General features: G+C 40.1%; 1 protein-coding gene across 5 annotated transcripts in view; it reads right to left on the bottom strand.

Moving 5' to 3' along the window:
* bcas1 (brain enriched myelin associated protein 1) overlaps window positions 1-18,167 on the bottom strand; it is a 103,195-nt gene extending 85,028 nt beyond the window's left edge. The window contains exons 1-2 of one of the 5 annotated variants that reach the window (XM_048549902.2): window positions 17,870-18,167; window positions 406-490 (exon numbers count right to left, since the gene is read on the bottom strand). In XM_048549902.2, coding sequence (XP_048405859.1) covers window positions 406-477 — 72 coding nt within the window. In that variant the 5' untranslated portion in view covers window positions 478-490; window positions 17,870-18,167. The remainder of the gene's footprint in view (window positions 1-405; window positions 491-17,869) is intronic. The other 4 variants (XM_048549901.2, XM_048549906.2, XM_048549903.2 and 1 more) reach the window with 4 other exon arrangements.
* Window positions 18,168-18,810: the final 643 nt, after the last annotated feature.

Here is an 18,810-nt window from a genome sequence, read left to right as displayed (position 1 = left end):
AGAGAGCCTATCCATTGTCATCCACTGTAAGCTCCATCCAATGCTTGACTAATGACGTAACTGAAGGAGAACATTCTCCAATTGTTGTATGATTTTGATTACAGTACTTTTTTAACTGTATAATTCAGCATCACATTAGCTTTATTGTTCCACTCTGCAATGACTGGATCTATTAAATCATGAGTTTACCATTGGCTCTGGATCTCTTTCAATTTCAACCAATACTATTTCAGTTGCATTCCCATAGCACCCATCTTTCATACTTTCTAATGTTTTTTGGAGGTCAGCATTAATGATTTAAGACACTTACTGTAGACATGCACATCAAACGTTGAACGCAGCCCTGCCAAACTAGAAGAGACGCTCAGAAAATTATAAATCGAAGAAAATTAATATTAGCATTACCGTAGTTTGTTCCAAAGCTGGGAGTTCTGCCCCAGATTCATCCAGAGGTTCATGTGATGTTGTATTACCCATGGTGAATATACTGCTTAAGTACAAAATCAGAACAAAGATTCATCAGTTTCAAGTCACACACAATTTAATTTTGATCTGCAAATAAGGCTGAGGAACAGCAGTGACAATAAAATTCAAAAAGCAAAAATCTGCACATTATTAAAAATAATATATTTAAAATAATAAAGATTGTTTGAATCTATTTTTATTCTAAGAATAAGCGATACACATCTTATGAGTTCTTCTTGGCAGAGAAGAAGGCAAAAAATTCAGGTTAATGTAGGAGATTAAACAGTGAAACTTCTTTCTCGCCCTTCCTAACATAACCCAGCAAAGCTTTAGAATACAAGGTCAATATTAGCACATGCATATTTACCTTTGATCACTTATTTTCCAAAGTGACCCACCCAAAACTTTAACCATTGGTTCCACTGAGTGTGCATTATTGCACAGCATGTTTGGGACTGTGCAAACTCTTCAAGTCAACTGCTGATTTTTGCAGGCTGCTTTTAATTACTTTAGGCTCCTGGCATTTTAATATTGTTAGGGAGTTACAGTACACGCAAATCTAATTTACTTCACCCCAAATACTGTAAAGTGCATATCTTTCAAGGCAAATTTGCACATGCTCTGCTTACATGAAATGATACAAAATGCAGCTTAACAGGGTGTATAGTCCTGTGTGTGTGTAATTTTACTACGCTGTACAGTTGCATGTCAACAATGTACAGAATATTATTTAACAACAGTGTATAGGTATGTAACAAAAGTAGTAAGTACGGGAAAAGCTCAGCAGGTCAGTAATCATCTATAAAATGATCTTGCATGACCAATAACATAAAATATCCATTATTATTGATATAAGATTGACTATATTTCAATTTAATCCAATCAAGACTTCAATTAGTCATCTTAGATACCCTCAAACTGCCCAAAAAGCAATGGTTTCAATATTAGAACTCAACCACTGTAATCTCCTCATATCAAACCATAATGTGTCATTTTTCGATTATTATTAGTCACTTTGCACAAAAAGGCGGTAATTTGTGAAATTCTATATTAATCTCCATCTTGTCTACAACCAGCTAAAAACTGGCAAGGGCATGTAAAAGGACAGGCGCAGGTAGGAGGTGTAGCTTATGATGGAGTGGCCTTAATTTTGCTGATGGGAGATGGTGGAGGACTAGCTCCTGCCGAGAGGCCAATTTAAGGTCTTATCCTGCTCCTGCTGACATTTTACCAGCAATGGGTGGGCCCTCTGCTCTATGAGAGGCCATCTGGTAAATCTTGTTTGCTACCCTGCATGATTAGGCGAGGGCATAGACTTAAGGTGAGAAGAGAAAGATTTAAAACGGACCTAGGGGTCAACTTTTTCATATCGGGGGTGGTGTGTGTTTAGAATGAAGTGCTGGAGGCTGGTACAATTACAACATTTAAAAGGCATCTAGATGGATACTGAATAAGAGGGGTTTAGAGAGAAATGGGCCAAATACTGATAAATGGCTGGATTAATTTAGGATATCTGGTCTGTTTCTGTGCTGTACAACCCTATGGCTCTATGGCTCAATCAACCCAGAGCCGACTGTGGGGCCCATCAGCAGCAATGACCACAGAGTAACAAACCCAGGCCTCACCAATCCCCACCCTTATTGGTTCCCTCCTGTCAGGAAAGGGTGGAGTAACTGTCGTCTTCCCACTACTCTATTTCCTTGTTGCATGGGTGGTCTCCTCAGTAGCACTGCTGAAGCTGCTATTGAGCAGCCATTTCTCAGAATGGCTAGTTATTCTTGGACACGGGCACCTGTCATTCAACAGAAACTAATTGACTGCTGAACTGCGAGAATTTGTGACCATGCATGTTCCACAAACAGCTGAGGCAGGGCTAACTCTGACCTTTTGGGACTGTTATCAAGGGCCCCACAAAGCCGACACAATCTCAGCCTAAGGGGCTCCCCAATCAAAATCCCAAAGAGTGACTGCTTTTCCCACAGGGTATGTCAGGACCTAGACAGCTCCCAGTCCTTTCTCGATCCTCAAAATGACGTCTGTGGTAACTGGACTGTCATAAATATTTTCCGTTAATATAAACTGATTGTTGTTGCTTCCAAAGCTTGTGTTTTAATAATAACTAATAGTTAGACAATACCAGGTTATAGTCTAACAGGTTTGTTTGAAATTACAAGCTTTCAAAGTATTGCCCCATCATCAGGTGAAGTGAGAGGGAAGCACACAAGCACAGAATTTATAGGCAGAAAGATTAATGGGCACAGATCAAAAGATTGTACAAATAGATATCACCAAACCCTGGTGTGGCCACATCTGGACTACTGTGTCCATTTCTGGTTGCCTCATTACTGAAAGATGTGGCAGTATTGGAAAAGTTGCAGAGGAGATTAACCAAGATGTTGCCTAGAATGGTGGGAATGTCTTACGAGGAAAGGTTGAGACAGCTGGGGCTTTTCTCTTGAGAATGATGAAGGATGAAGGAGGTGTACAAAATGATCAAGAGATATGGATACGGTGAACTGCCAGAGATTTTTTCCTAGGGTGGAGGTAGCTATTACGAGGGGGCATGGCTTTAAAGTGAATGGAGGTAGACATAGGGGAGACGTCAGAGGTAAGTTCTTTACTCAGAGAGTGGTAGGGACATGGAATGCATTGCTTGAGAGGATAATAGAGTTGGCCTCAATGGGGCATTTAAGCAACTATTAGATAGGCAGATGGATGATAGCATAAGGTAGGGTAGAGATTAGATAGGCCTTAGGTTTAGGGTAAAAGTTCGGCACAATATCGTGGGCCAAAGGGCATGTACTGTGCTGAACTGTTCTATGTTCTATGTAGAATGTCAACAATCCAAATATTGGTCTCTATAGGTGATCATGGGTGTGAGTAAAGTGTCAACAGCTAAATAACAAAGGGATACGAAGAATCCAATTAAATGAGCCAGCAAGATAATTACAAAAAAAAATTAAACATAAGGTGGTGCTGGAGACAAACCAAATGAATGGAATATCACAATTACATACTGAGGGTCTAACCAAAATAATAAATAATCCTTATTACCACTGACTTTGTCCACCCCAGTCCAACACTGGCACCTCCACATCATGATAACTAATACTGTTTTCTCTAAAACTGAGTTTTATCTGGAAGAAAAGGATACAGGGATCATAAAAGCAAATTAAAAATGGGGGTATGAGAGAAAGGGGGAAAGATGAGTCAGCCATTGAAAAAAAGGAATGAAAGTATGCAATCAAGAAAGGAAGAATGACAGAGTGAAAGGGAAATGAAAGTGGCAGGGGCAGAGAGAGTGAGAGAAAGGAAAAGCAAGTGAAAAGAAAATGAAACGGGGAAGTAGAAGGAGTGAGGGTAAGCTTCAATGAATAGGTGCAATCCAGGCTATTAGGAAATAGAGGCAAATAGAATCAGACAGGCAAAGTTTCAGAATTTATTCTAAGGTACATCAGCGTACTGTGATACAGACATGCAGCTTTAAGCACAGAAAGGCTAAAGCCACAGCTGTAAAATACCGACTTCTAAATAAAATTCATGTTTGACATATTATTGATTGAAATCAGGCAAATATACTAACAGCATTAAGCATTCCCATGTGAGATGCAGATCGATAAGGTGTCCTCATTCATTTCTACATTGTACACATTAATCCCGCTCCATAAAATGCTCCTGTTACAGTAAGAGAATGTCTCCCTCATATTCACCCCCAAGTGAAAAGAGTGAAGAAGTGGAAAGATTCAGACTGACTAACATTCTGACAGGACATGGCGTGAACATTTATTCTGCCTGTATACCAGATCATGCCCCTCCCTTGCCTCCACCTAACTGAGAGGAGAGCAGGGTTTTCTTGTGGGCTTTGGGAGTCCAAAATCAGACTCAATAATGAATCTTGAACCTCTCTGTGCACCAGATTTGCAGGAGCTCAATTCCTGGAGATAACCTTTTAATTGAGCATCTCCATGCTGGCACCTTGAGAGCTTTAGAAGTCCAACTGGTAGCCAGTGCTGCAACTGCAGGACATCCCAAGATGGGCAGATTTTAACCTGGAGTTACAAATAGGTCCAGGATTTAGTTATTGCTTTGCTTTTCCAGGATAGGCTGTCCAGTAATATCAACCAATAAAATAAAGTCATTATAGTCCCAGAGGACTGTAGGGCTGCTCTCTCATTAGAAAGAGACACAACTGGTCATGTTTTAACCTGTCAGTCATCATGCCTCAGGCAGGAGGCAAGGTTGATAAGGTGGGACATTCATGGTGACCTCAGCCATTGTGGGAATTGAACTCACACTGTTGGCTTCAGTCTGCATCAAAAACCAGACATCCGGCTAACTGAGCTGTTCAATGTCCTACAAACCCATTGACTCACACAGTTAACTTGACTACACTTCCTTTCATTTGGCTTTATGTAGATTTTCTATTCTATTTTCCCAGTTTCTGAATTTCCATTGCATTGTTCCACAGCTTCCAATATATATTTATTTCTCCTCAAGGATTCCCTGTCACCATAGCTAACAGAATGTCTCAGCTATGTCTGACCCAATTCCCGCACTTCTGTTCTCACGACTTCCCCTCCTTCCCAGAACAAAGCTTGAATCCCCTTTGTGATAATGAGAAGGGCAGATGCTGGAGAATCCAAGATAACAAAGTGTGAAGCTGGATGAACACAGCAGGGCAAGCAGCATCTCAGGAGCACAAAAGCTGACATTTCGGGCCTAGACCCTCTCTGATGAAGGGTCCAGGCCTGAACTGTCAGCTTTTGTGCTCCTGAGATGCTGCTTGGCCTGCTGTGTTCATCCAGCTTCACACTTTGTTAGCCTGAATTCCCTTTGTCCTCACTTTTCACCTCAAAAGGCTCGGCATTTAAAGGATCGTTTTCTGCCTTTCAGCCACCATCAGCAGGAATGCACCTTTCCCTCCCTTTCCTTTCCAGAATTCCAAATGGACTATTCTATTTGTAACACCCTGTCCTGTCCTGTCTTTCTTAACACTTCCTCAACACCCTCCATAGCACCTTCCAATGCAATCGCAGAAAGTATAACACAAGCCTTTTTATGTCCTCTCTATCAAAGGCTCAAACACACCATCAGGTAAAGCAGTAGTTTACTTGACACTACTTGCTGCTCATAATGTAGCCTTCTCTACAGTTACAACACCAAATGCAGATTAGACAACCGTTTTGCAGAACACCTTCGCTCATCCGTTATAATGATTCCAAACTTTTCAGTTGCTTTCTTTTACAATAAACTATCTTGTTCTCAAGCTAATATTTCCGTCCTTGGACTGCTGCAGTGCTTTCGCAAAGTTCTAAGCAAGCGGAAGAAACAATAACTCATTTTCTACTTAGTCACCTTAACATTCTTCAAAACTCAATGTTAAGTTCAACAACTTCAAACACTGAACACTTTCCTCCATTTTGATGACCCCCATTCCCATGTCCTATTTGCATGGATTCACTCTAAATGGGCCTGACCTATATCCACTCACCATTAAAACCTACTCATCATCCAGATTTCTCCTCTCGTACCATTAGCACTCCCTTTTGCATTCGCTCTGGGCAACTTCATCATCTGTTCCACTTTCTTCTCTTCCTCGCTTGTCAACAGCATCAACATTATCACTTTCCTGCCTACTTCATTTCTAAAGAAGAGTTTTTGGACTTGCAAAAATTAATTCAATTTCTCTCTGTATCAATGCTGCCAGACCTGTTGTATTTCTTGAGCACTTTCTGTTTCTATATTGGAAGATCAGAATTCTGCTTGTGGATTGAATAGAGATATTCCACAAAACAGTCACCAATCAGCAATTAGTCTCTCTGATGGCTTCATGATCGCAAACTCAAAACAAACAATATTAAATTAAACTGAACACCGAATTGAACAAAGTTAATGTCTCCAGAGGTTTTGGATTTGCACTACCAACAAGCTATTACTGCTTGATACATCATGAAAGCTTTCATATATTGCTTGTACACTTGTTAAATTACATAAAAATTAGGAGCGGGAATAGGCCATTTGAGCGTCAAGTTTGCTCCTTCATTTAAGAAGATCATGGGCTGATCTGATTGTGGCCTCAAATTAATTTATTACTTATGCCAGTACTCTTCAGCTCCCTTGTTTATCAAGAAACTACCTATCATCTTAAAAATATTCAATGACTGTGCTTTTAGGCAAGGCTTAACAACAGAATCACCAATTCAAGAGGTAATATATTAATTGTTATGTTAAAATCTTTTTGAAAATAATATTTGTAAGCGTCATTCATTTTGAACTATATGTGCTTGGCTACCATGTGAAATGTTTTTTCTTCTTATTTCTATTGTTGGTTATAACATATTATACAAATTCTCTTATTTGCCTAATGTTGCTGGAAAAAGAGACTTTTTTCAATGATTTTTGTCTCGTATGTAGCAGAACAATTCTCCAGAGTACCAAATTAAGGGAAAGCCTTTGTGTATACTGAACAAGAGGACAGTACTTGTCAACCAACATCACTTTCCTCTCATAGTTCTCCCTTTAAACTGATATTCTCGCAAATTGTCCTGATAGATGGAAGACAGAAAGCTTCAATAAATGTATTTTTGAGCAATACTTGAGAATTGTACTACTGAACTAATATTAAATTATTTAGTTCCTGAAACCTGTTTCTTTCACAGACTTGCAATTTGAAATTTGTTACTGGACTGTAAAATCAATCCCTTAACTATGTTATAACTGTCTTATTGCTAACTTATGTTTTAGTTACTGTAAGTAATGCTACTACCTTTCGTTTAATCTTCTTTCTATCCCAGGTACTTGTGTCTAAGATTGCGCAATTAAAGGCTGCCATTGTAAATACTTTTCACTGTACTCCTGTACTTCTGTGCTGGAATACACGTGACAATAAAGGATATTCTATTCTATACATACTTGATTTCTTATAGACCTTATCATAGAAAAACAAGCCTAGATGAATAACAATCAAAAGAAATTTACACAAATGATTAGACACAAGTTCTGCTTGATGTTTAATAGTAAAACTCCAGGAATCCGATGATAGTACCTCTGCATAGTCAGTAAAGAATTTTGCTAGATAACAAAGTGTGGAGCTGGATGAACACAGCAGGCCAAGCAGCATCTCAGGAGCACAAAAGCTAACGTTTCGGGCCTAGACCCTTCATCAGAAAGGATGAAGGGTCTAGGCCCGAAACATCAGCTTTTGTGCTCCTGAGATGCTGCTTGGCCTGCTGTGTTCATCAAGCTCCACACTTTGTTATCTTGGATTCTCCAGCATCTGCAGTTCCCATTATCAAAGAATTTTTGCTTTCCATCAACCAGCACCACAACAACTATTGTGTTCTATGATATAGCTAAGCACCTGTTCTTATCCCAATGACTTTGAGTCAAATCTTAACCACATGTTTGTCTTCTTTTTGTTTCCTTTTTCTTTAAAGGTACTGTAACTGAGCTGGCTTGGTCCAGAATAGCCTTAAAGTTTCTATATCAAAAATGTAACGAGAATTGCAAACAAGATTCAAACACGATGCCCATTTTCGTGGAATGATCTGACATGATAGGAGAATAGGAATTTTGTTTGACAAGAAATGAAAAAAATCTACATTTGATTGGTAGTTAGCAGGCATGGCAAAACACAAGGGAAGAAAAAAAAAGCAGATAATTTTTATTCAAATCACTCACTTTATTACAGACAAATAATAAACTTCCCAAAACTACGTTTTCCTGGATGAGAAGAAACAACTCTTCATAATTACCATCAAGCAGATGCACTTACACTCAGATTGAATTCATGGTCCCTGTTGCTTGATTGAAACTTCTCCAACACATTCTTTGTTGGTATTATCACAGAGAGGGAGATCAAATATTCTAGTGTTCCACCAGCCAAGAAAAAAATTTCCTTTATTTGAAACTCCACTCAGGACATTACTCTTCTTCATTAAGAGGGTTTTTTTTAAAAAAGTCCTCCATTTCCATTCCCTGTTAAAGAATGCCACCTTTAATTCTGATTATGGAAGCAAAGTTTTGCTTGATACAGACTCCACACCCTCACTGTTATGATATGTTGCAGGCAAGTAAATGTGAATTCTAAACTCTTAAATGCCCAGCTGGTTACATGGGAGAATGCACCACCCAAACAACTGAACATCTGTTGCAGGAGATTTACAAGCAACATATGAAAGATATGGAGGCAGAATTTTCCCAGCCCAGTGGTGATGAGTTCAGGACTAACTTGGAAAGTCATAGAAATTTGGATCCCAACACAATGTCATGCTGCCCACATCAAGATCCCGCCAATAGTAACGAGTTAAATGAATATAATCTATTCTCATGTACCAATTGATTAATTATGAGGACACCATTGTCATGTGGGTTTCACAATTCATAAGTGATTTAATAGCCATGTGATTATTATGTAGAGACTGCACAAGTGAACAATACTCATGCTCCTTCAGAGTTTGCTGATGTGACTTTGAAGATTTGACCTGATTTTTCACATTTCCATGAAGTGGCTCCAAGCATCTCAAGATGCTGCTGGGAAGATGAACTGCATCTACAAGGCCCTACATATAAAATCCTACAGAATGTTTTAGCAAAAGGAGCCAATTTATTCCATCTTCTTTGCTTCTTTGAAAAAAAACTATCCATGAATATATAATAAGGAAAGCACAAAGCTAACAAAAACAACAGCTGCTGCAAGAGCTCAGCAGGTCTGGCAGCATCTGTGAAGAAAAGATCAGAGTGAACGTTTCAGGTCCGATGACCCTTCCTTAGAACACTAAGCTAACAAGCACCATATGTAAATAGAATAGTGACTGTGACCAGATATTGGAAGCTGCATGCAATACACAGATCACATTGTCGTCATAGCACTGGTCAAACGTGTGTGCAAATCTCAAAGCAATGTTCAATGAGGAGAAATTAATCATGATTGCTATCAAATACAATCACACAATATATTTTAGTCTCCAAAATGTGTTAGCACCTGCACACAGTCTACTGTACGATTAGGTCACGTCATTCATAACTTGTAAATGATTAAGAATGCACCATTAATTTGGAACAACAGAAGACAAGTGACCAAAGTCCAGTGAATCCAAATAACGATCCATAATTTCCCAACAAGTATTAAAGAACTCGATCCATACACCTTCATCATTATTTTGCACAGTTATATTATTTATTTCTGAATAGGTGAATATTTTTATACAAACCACAGCGCTGACAGGTAGGATAAATGCCAGATACACCAAACTGTGCTGAAGCAAATGAGTGCACGTTATAAGACCACAATCTTCGACTACCTGAAGCAAAAGAAAAGTCAGGGTTTGTTGGCTACTGGTGGCACAACTGCACTGACATCAAGCCCAGCGCAGCTGTCAATAAAACAAAACTCTCGGATGTTGCAATGACATTTCAGAAACTGCCTGGAACCGATCATTACCAGTAGACTATCTACAGAGCAGCCATAAATCCTACAAATTACAACAACTCCATGTAGGTTTGGGCTGGAGTAGCATTCAGGCCAAATGCTCATATCAGTACCTACAATAAGAGTCATCTCACTTGTGTACTTTATAAAACTATTTCCATAACCAGTTAAAAATATCTTTACATATCACTGCACTCTTATCACAGCAAACTATTTCCACACATGGCCTCTAAACTTCAAAAGTAGACCAGACAGGGAAACACAATGATACATAAATTTGAATGGGTAAAACAAGGCACAAAAGCAACAGAGTAAATTTTGCTATCTTCAAAGATAGGTGTTCCTTATCCTCCTTATGTCCAACTTTCTACATTTTGTCAGAACCACAATACCTGAAAGTGATCAGAAGTGGCCTTAAAAGCTACGCTTCTTTGATTTTTTTTTAAAATGGATTTTACTAGTCTACACTTTGGCTGTCACCAATCATATAATGCAAGTGGACGACAATTCTGGAAATTCCCAACCAGGTCAGAGCTTAGATCATCCTCCTGAAATCTCCTGAAAGCTTTGTGCTTTCCTTATTATATATTCATGGATAGTTTTTTTTCAAAGAAGCAAAGAAGATGGAATAAATTGGCTCCTTTTGTTGAAACATTCTGTAGGATTTTATATGTAGGGCCTTGTCGATGCAGTTCATCTTACCAGCAGCATCTTGAGATGTTGGAGCCACTTCATGGAAATGTGAACCTTATATTGTTTGGATGTTATCATTAACCCAACATAAAGGCAGAGCAGATAGTTCCTCTCCACAACATGGTCCAGGAATGAACATTCAAGCCCAAATTCTGTACCAAGGGTGGAGCCAACAGTGCAGCATCTATCACAAACAATGCACAATGGATTGACTACGGGCTTTGAAACCTTATGTCATTGAACATACGCCATTGTTAATAGTTCAAATTACCTTCTAAGGTAAACACTGGACACTGGACAGAGGGGTAGAAAACAATTGTTCAATTGAAAATGACTCCTTGGCGTGCCTGACACGTGACTAAAACTCTTCCAGCTTTGAGTGATAATGGGAACCTCAGATGCTGGAGAATCCAAGATAATAAAATGTGAGGCTGGATGAACACAGCAGGCCCAGCAGCATCTCAGGAGCACAAAAGCTGACGTTTCAGGCCTAGACCCTTCATCAGAGAGCTCTCTGATGAAGGGTCTAGGCTCGAAACGTCAGCTTTTGTGCTCCTGAGGTGCTGCTGGGCCTGCTGTGTTCATCCAGCCTCACATTTTATTATCTTCCAGCTTTGAAGTAGCTTTAATTATGCATTTCCAACTCTTTTTCTATATCTGGAAAAAAAAATCCATTCCTCTGTTACTATTACAGCTTCTAGAATTTAATTCTCAACATTATAAGGGTGGCACTGGGGCTCAATGGTTAGTATCAGTGTCTCACAGTGCCAGGGACCTGGGTTGAATTCCAACTTCGGGCAACTGTCCATGTGGAGTTTGCACATTCTCTCTGTGTCTGCATAGGTTTCCTTCCACAGTCCAAAATTGTGCAGATTAGGTGGATTGTCCAGGGATGTGCAGACTAGGTAAATTAGCCATGGGAAATGCAGGGTTATACAGATGGGGGGTGCTACGTGGGATGCTCTTTGGAGGGTGAGTGTGGACTGAATGGGTCGATTGACCTGCTTCCACAATGTAGGGGTTCTACGATTCTATAAGCAGACGCCAGACTTTGCTTGACCTGCCTCTATTCTAAATCTAGTTCCAGGTGAAACCTTGTATTCGAAGGGTATTGCCTCATCATATTACAAAGTGCTAATGAGTGATGCTCAAAGTGTAACAACTGCATGAAACCAAAGGCAGAAAATTATGCTGGGCTGGATGGCTTGGCTTCAGAAGAAAAGTCAGTGATGAGCCAACAGACTCAAAATAAATGCCCGCAGCTATAATGTGCTGTGAGTGGAAAGTCTCAGCATTGCTAATGTTCTAATGTGGGCACTGTCAGGATTGCAGGCTGCCCACACAAGTGGTTAATGCATTATGGAATGAATTAAGTCAAAGGCTTTGGGCTGGGGATATTGACATCTCAGGGAGGGAATCAAGGAGGGTATAGGTTTAGTAATACAGGTGGGAGACAGGAAGTGGGTTATCATCTTGACTTGGGAGGTTTCCCCTGATGGGCAAGGGCACCTCACTACCATCACTTTTTCCTGCTGTTTTAAACTCTTTAAATAAAATGGAATGCCCAGTCCTACCTGCCTGTCCACACAAACTGCTTTATGGGACAGGCAGGTAATACAGGGTCAATTCAGATTTTAACAAATTCAATTGCTCCTTCATTATTTATTTACATATGGTGGGTGGGCTGCTGACTATGATGCCCACCCACCTTCTGTATTCTGACGTGAGCAGGACAGAGGTGGGCTAGCCATCCTTTATGTCACATGCACTCCAACCCCACTGAAAACACCCTCCTTAGGGATCAGGCAATAACCAGGCATGCATATTAGAGTTAAAAATAAGAGGCATTGAGGGAATGGGTATTGCTGAGTGGGAGTTGAGAGAGATGTAGGAATATTAGTTGACTTGATAAAAACCAAAAGAACTGCAGATGCTGTAAAGCAGGAACAAAAGCAAAGATGCTGGAAAAGCTCAGCAGGTCTGCCAGCATCTGTGAAGGAAAAAAAAAGTTAATGTTTTGGGTCCAGTGACCCTTCCTCAGAACTGCTGGCAGCTGGAAAATCATCAATTTATATGCAAAAAATAGGGAGGGTGGGTGGGGTAGGGAGTAAACGATAGGATAGAGCCCAAAGAGAAAGAAAGACAAAGGAGTTACTAATGATCAGGCTGGGAGGATGAGTAATTGTTAATGGGGACTGTTAGTGACTAACAACAGGGAGGGTGTGTTACCACATAGCCTGCCATTGTACACACACCCTACCTTTCTCTCTCTCTCTTTGGGTTCTATCCTATCGTTTACTCCCTATCCCACCCACCTCCCTATTTTTTGCATATAAACTGATGTTTTTCCAGTCACCATCAGTTCTGAGGAAGGGTCACTGGGCCCAAAACGTTAACTCTGTTTTCTCCTTCACAGATGCTGACATACCTGCTGAGTTTTTCCAGCAAATTTGCTTTTGTTCATGTTAGTTGACTTGTACAGTTACGCTTAAATTCCTAAAAGTCAAGCTGAAAATGATATTGTGTGCTGATCAGAAAACAGTGAAAGTATTACAATTCTGAAACACATATCAGATCACAGTCCAGGTTCTCACGCATTGAAGAAGAGAACATTGAGACTGATCCCACAAACAGATGGAGGAGCTGTGAGAATTGATTAACTAGCTACAGTCCTTCAGACTCATGAAGAGATATTTCAGAGGGAATCCTAAAAAAAAATTATTCTCAATGAAGTGTGAAAAGTAAACCAAATGAATGTTTTCAAATTTGGGTTGTCAGCCAAGAAAGTCGACACTAATAGGTAGATTTAGGTCAGAAGTCAACAAGTATGTCCTTAAATTGATCTTGCTTAGTAACTGAAACAGAGTGCTTGGCCAGATGATGCCGGAGCATGTGATATATTTATGAAGCCTTTAGGTGCTGTAATTTGCAGATATTAAAAATAGCACACATCTGCTGAAGAGGCTGCAAGGTTTTTTTCATATCTTGCATGCTACACATTGCTTAGGGATTAAATTCTCTGAAGATAGTCATGATTTCAAGACCAATACCAAAAACATGAGTACATAATTAAGCCTGAGACTTCAATGTAGGATAAACCTTTTAAATGAGATGTAAAACTAAGACCTTGACTGCCCTCTTGGACCAGTTTTCCTGATGCTTTGACCAACACTTATCCCTCAATGCCACCGGAAATGGTTCTCCGGTCATTGATCTCTTCACTGCTTGACACAAATTCACTGCTGCAGTTCTGTAATGACTAGAAAAGTGCTGAATTTACTTTGAGGTGATTTGAGGTGCCTCAGCATCAAGAAAGGTATAATGCAACTGCAAGTTCTTCCACCCTTAGCTGCTCCAGTATTATAACTTATGGGTTTTTGATAGATGGTATTTATTCAGCCCATTTTTTTCAGGAGCTTAAATAAATAATCAATAAATAGTAATGTCTTTACATAACACTACGAATGTAAAATAAAACACCGACGAGTTCTCCAGAGACTAACTGACAATGGACACTGAGTCAATGGAGAAGATACTAGGAGGTGAACAAATACTTGGTCTAAAATGGTAAGTTTTAAATACAATCTTAAAGAGGGGATAGGAGTGAAGAGTAGTAGAGAATATTGCACAGAATAGTCTGAAGTTGCTAATGGTAGGTTAATGGAGTATGGACTAGGCCATATCCAACAAGTGATGGTTGTGACAGAAATAAAGTAAGGAGAGGCTGTGATGGAATTCATAATTCTGAATATTTTACAATTGTTAGGTCAGGAGCTAATGTTGATCAGTGAGAATATGAACAAACAAGAACAAAGTCAGAAATTGCTGGAAAATCTCAGCTGGCAGTATCTGTGGACAGAAAACAGAGTTAACATTTTGGGTCCAGTAATACTTCAGAACTGATTGTAGTTGGGAAAAAGTTGTTTTTTCATGCAAAGTAAAGGGGTTTAGGTAAGGACATGGGAGAAGATGCTCAAGCCCTAAATTTGTTGAACCACCACAGACCAGGCTTTGTCATGAGATGGGCTATTACAACAAACAACCTATTGTCAGCTGCGAATGGCTCCCCCATTTGGAGCTAGTCATTCTCCCAGGCTGATCATTACCCATTCCTTTTTCTGTCCAATTGTTTTTCTCTCTTTCTGGGCTCCATCTCCATCCACGGTTTGCTCCTCACCCCTATCCCCTAACCTTTCCCTCGCTATAATCAGTTCTGAAAAAGGATCACCGGACCACACTGTTACCTCTGCTTTCTCTCCACAAGAGCTGCCAGACCTGTCTGCTGAGTTTTTCCAGCAATTTCCATTTCTGATTTCCAGCATTTGCAGTTCCTTATTGTTTGTTATGAATGAGCAGGACATGAGTGTGATGATACACAGGCAGCAATGGTTTGGATTAGCTGAAGTTTAGGTGAAAGGTAAAATGTCCAGTTTGGCAGCAGAAGAACTAAACCCGGAGAGGGAAAAGGACAAGGATGAGAGTTTCTGCAGAAAATGACATGAGATAGAACCGGGGGAGGTGATTTTGCAAAGTCAGAATACAGGCGATGTGATGACAGAACCTGAGCTCATTACAGCTTAAAGTACTTTATAGTACAAACATCCTGGCTCAGTCTGAGCTAAATGGATGGGGTCAGAATCAAAACAGTTTGAGAATGAAGAGCTACCTCAGTACTTAACACTCTGGTCTCGTTATAGACAACATTGGAATTTATAATCTGCTGTGTCAAGTATGCAAACACATCATGAAACTCTGGAGGGAGACATCAGCATTACCAAGTAATCAACAAGATTTTTCTCCAAGTTTTGATGACTTCAGTAAAGTGGGAATTGTGGAGAAGGCATGGATTATGGATCTGGCTTGGGAAGCAGACATACAAAATAAGATATAAAATCTCAGCTACTTGCATCATACCATATGTATAGAAATGAATGATAGTTGGACCTGTCAGCTACCCATGACATTGAAGCTGAGATATGTTACTACCTTGGCAACTGCAAGGAGACAATTGCCAGTCAAATTTAATGCCCTTAGTCTCAGTAAATGACAGAGATCAGTAGACATCTTCCTGGAGAAACTAAGCTGTGGCCAGCCAAAAGGTCTAGTCTTCATTTGGGTGTAGATTGTGTAAGTACTCTGCAGCTCCTTCAATAAATCATGACAAGTATTGCAGTTTTAGATATTTTCTAATACATCTCTGGAACACGTTGGACTTGAACCCAGGTCTCCTAGTCCAAAGGAACCACTACACTACACTACAACAGCCCCTAATATTTTAGCTAGATATTTCTAATCAACATGTTCAGAGATGTCTTTACACACATTAGGAGCAGGTGGAGCTTGCCTACTATCATAGTGATAAATTGAGTATTTTTAATTAACTTGTTCAGAGATGTTATGATGCATCTCTGGAACAGGTAGCACTTGAACCTGGGCATCATACCTGAATAGTTACCACTACAAATAACAACCCACCATTATAGTAGCTAATGTGCTTCTCAATGAAGCAATAACATTAACTCAAGTTTAGAACATATGGGGTAGTGAAGGTCCTGTACTGGACTCTACAGAAGACACTGCCGATTGGTGCTGTGTTAATGTCGAGTCCTTTACTGGCATTAATTGATGCAATTTAGCAATGAGAATGTTAGTATGAGTCACAACAGCTTGATTTTTTTTTCCTTCCATGCTAACTCAATTGGTGCTAATAGTCCATTAATAAGTAAGAGAGTTTTGAAGACACTCCTAATTTAAGGTTCTTGCGAAGATCTGTAGCTTGGATTGTGGATGAGGTTGTTGGTTTGCTTGCTGAGCTGGCTGGTTATGGTACAGACATTTCGTCACCATGCTAGGTGCAGCCTCCAATGAAGTGAGTTATTCTACTCAGCTTGGTATTTACTCGATCTGGTCTATTAAGTTGGGTTGTGTCATTTCTGGTTCTGATCTGCATGGGTCTGTATGTGGGATCTAACTCCATGTGTTTGTTGATTGCATTACAGGTTGAACACCAGGCCTCTCGGATTCCTGGGCGTGTCTGTGGTTTGCTTGAGTAAGGCCAAGTTTTCAACCAGTAATCCAATCAACAAACAAGTGGAATTAGACCCCAGATACAAACCCTTGCAAACCCATACAGATCAGAACCGGAAATGACACAACCCAACTTAACAGACTGGATCATTTGGCACGGTGGCTCAGTGGTTAGCACTGCAGCCTCACAGCACCAGGGACCCAGGTTCAATTCCAGCCTTGGGCGACTGTCTGTGTGGAGTTTGCACATTCTCCCCGTGTCTGCATGGGTTTCCTCTGGGTGCTCCGGTTTCCTCCCACAGTCCAAAGATGTGCGGCCTAGGTGGATTGGCCATGCTAAATTGCCCGTAGTGTTCAGGGGTGTGTGGGTTATAGGAGGATGGGTCTGGGTGGGATGCTTCAAGGGGCTGTGTGGACTTGCTGGGTTGAAGGGCCTGTTTCCACACTGTAGGGAATCTATCAAGCTGAGTAGAACAACGTCGCTTCATCGGAGGCTGCACTGATTATGTTACCTGGCATAGTGATGAAACGTCTGCACCATAACCAGCCAGCACGGCGAGCAAACCAACAACCACACTCCCGACACCCTATTTTCTACGTTTCACTCAGGATGCCTGTGCAGCCCTATTGTCATTCTTAAAAGAGGGGATCTGGGCCCGAAACGTGAGCCTTCGGGCTCCTCTGATGCTGCTTGGCCGGCTGTGTTCATCCAGCTCTACAGCTTGTTACCACATGCTTTCGTTGTCATTCCGACCGCAACCATTATCAAGTACCACTGACGAGCTGAAAACTGCTTTAAAATCTCAATTACTAACACAGCAAGGTTAAGCTGTGGAACAACATAGTTCTCCTGTCATTTAAACGATCGAAAGTGATTCGTGCAGTATATGCAAAATAAGTATGCAACTTGCATATTTATGAATGTGAACTGTTCACGCTTCTTAAACTTGTTGGACGCTCAAAAAGTCTTCTGAATGACAGTACTGTTCCCAATAAAGATAGAATCATTTTTGAAAACGAAAGCAATTTTTCCTCGGTTTTGCTTTAAAGTAGCATATATTAAAAGCAATCTGTCCTCTTAATTATGAACTAGATTTTTTTTGAAAATTCCATGACTTCCAGAACGTTCTCACTTTCTGTTGGTTTTATAAAATAAAAATGCCGCAATAGCGTCCTTAGTTCTGCAAGTCGGGGCGTCTTTCTCCAGATGAACAATGTATGGTTTAGTCTGCAGTAAAAGGAGGTAAAACTTGCCTGTTAAGTAGTTCGGCGTCTTCACAGCATAGATCCAACTGCAGTCAGACCCAGCAAGAATAGGTAACTCAAGCGTCAAACTGCTAATATTTCCACTGGCCAGATTTCTTGTCAGCAGTGGCCAGTTTTCACTGAACCTACTGTACACATTTAACACAATTAAAGGGTGGAGCTGTCATTCCAACCGCAACCCATGACAGCGTTAGCACTTAAAAAAACGCAAACAATTTCTCAACAGAAATTTAGCAACAATGAAAAACAGCCACCCAACCCACATAAGGTCAAGTCATGGCAACCCAAGTGGACGTTCAGAAGTACTGGAGCTGCTAATATAAATAGCTCTGGTTTTTGTTTTCAAATGGAAATTACTGCGAGGGATCCACTATACGAAATAATGAATCCACAATAAAACATTTGTAACTTTTAAAGTGGATTTCCCCCAGTCTGTTGTAAACCTTCGTTAATATGCGATAACATTTCTCATTAACTGAACAATTGTTTAGCTTTTCACTATTTCTAGAACAATAATTAAAAAAAACAGAAAGCGGGAAAAAGTTAGGACAAAAATCTATGCTAAAGGTATGAAGCATGCATAAGCTACTTAGCAGCGCCAGCGTCGAAACTCAAGAAAGATACATTGTATATCTTTCAAATTTTGAAGTAACTTTTTTTGTCAGTGATGAACTGAAGTGATACTGTGCTGACTGTATCATGAAAATATGACACAAAAGGTTGGAGCATGAATTCTTCGTAGGAGCGTGAGAGTTTTTCAGATAATACGTTTAAAGACATACAATACAACCTTTGTTTTTTTTTGCAATCTGAATGCAACACGAACTTAAAATTGTGTTTCAGTTGAATGACCTTCGATTAAACTTTTGCCATACATTATTTGCAACAAATAAGTCTTTGGCATGTGAATGCCTTGAAAGCAGAGTTCA

The sequence above is a fragment of the Stegostoma tigrinum genome, chromosome 19, assembly GCF_030684315.1.
Source record: "Stegostoma tigrinum isolate sSteTig4 chromosome 19, sSteTig4.hap1, whole genome shotgun sequence".
NCBI classification, from domain to species: Eukaryota; Metazoa; Chordata; class Chondrichthyes; order Orectolobiformes; family Stegostomatidae; genus Stegostoma; species Stegostoma tigrinum.
This window is presented reverse-complemented; position numbering and strand designations above follow the sequence as displayed.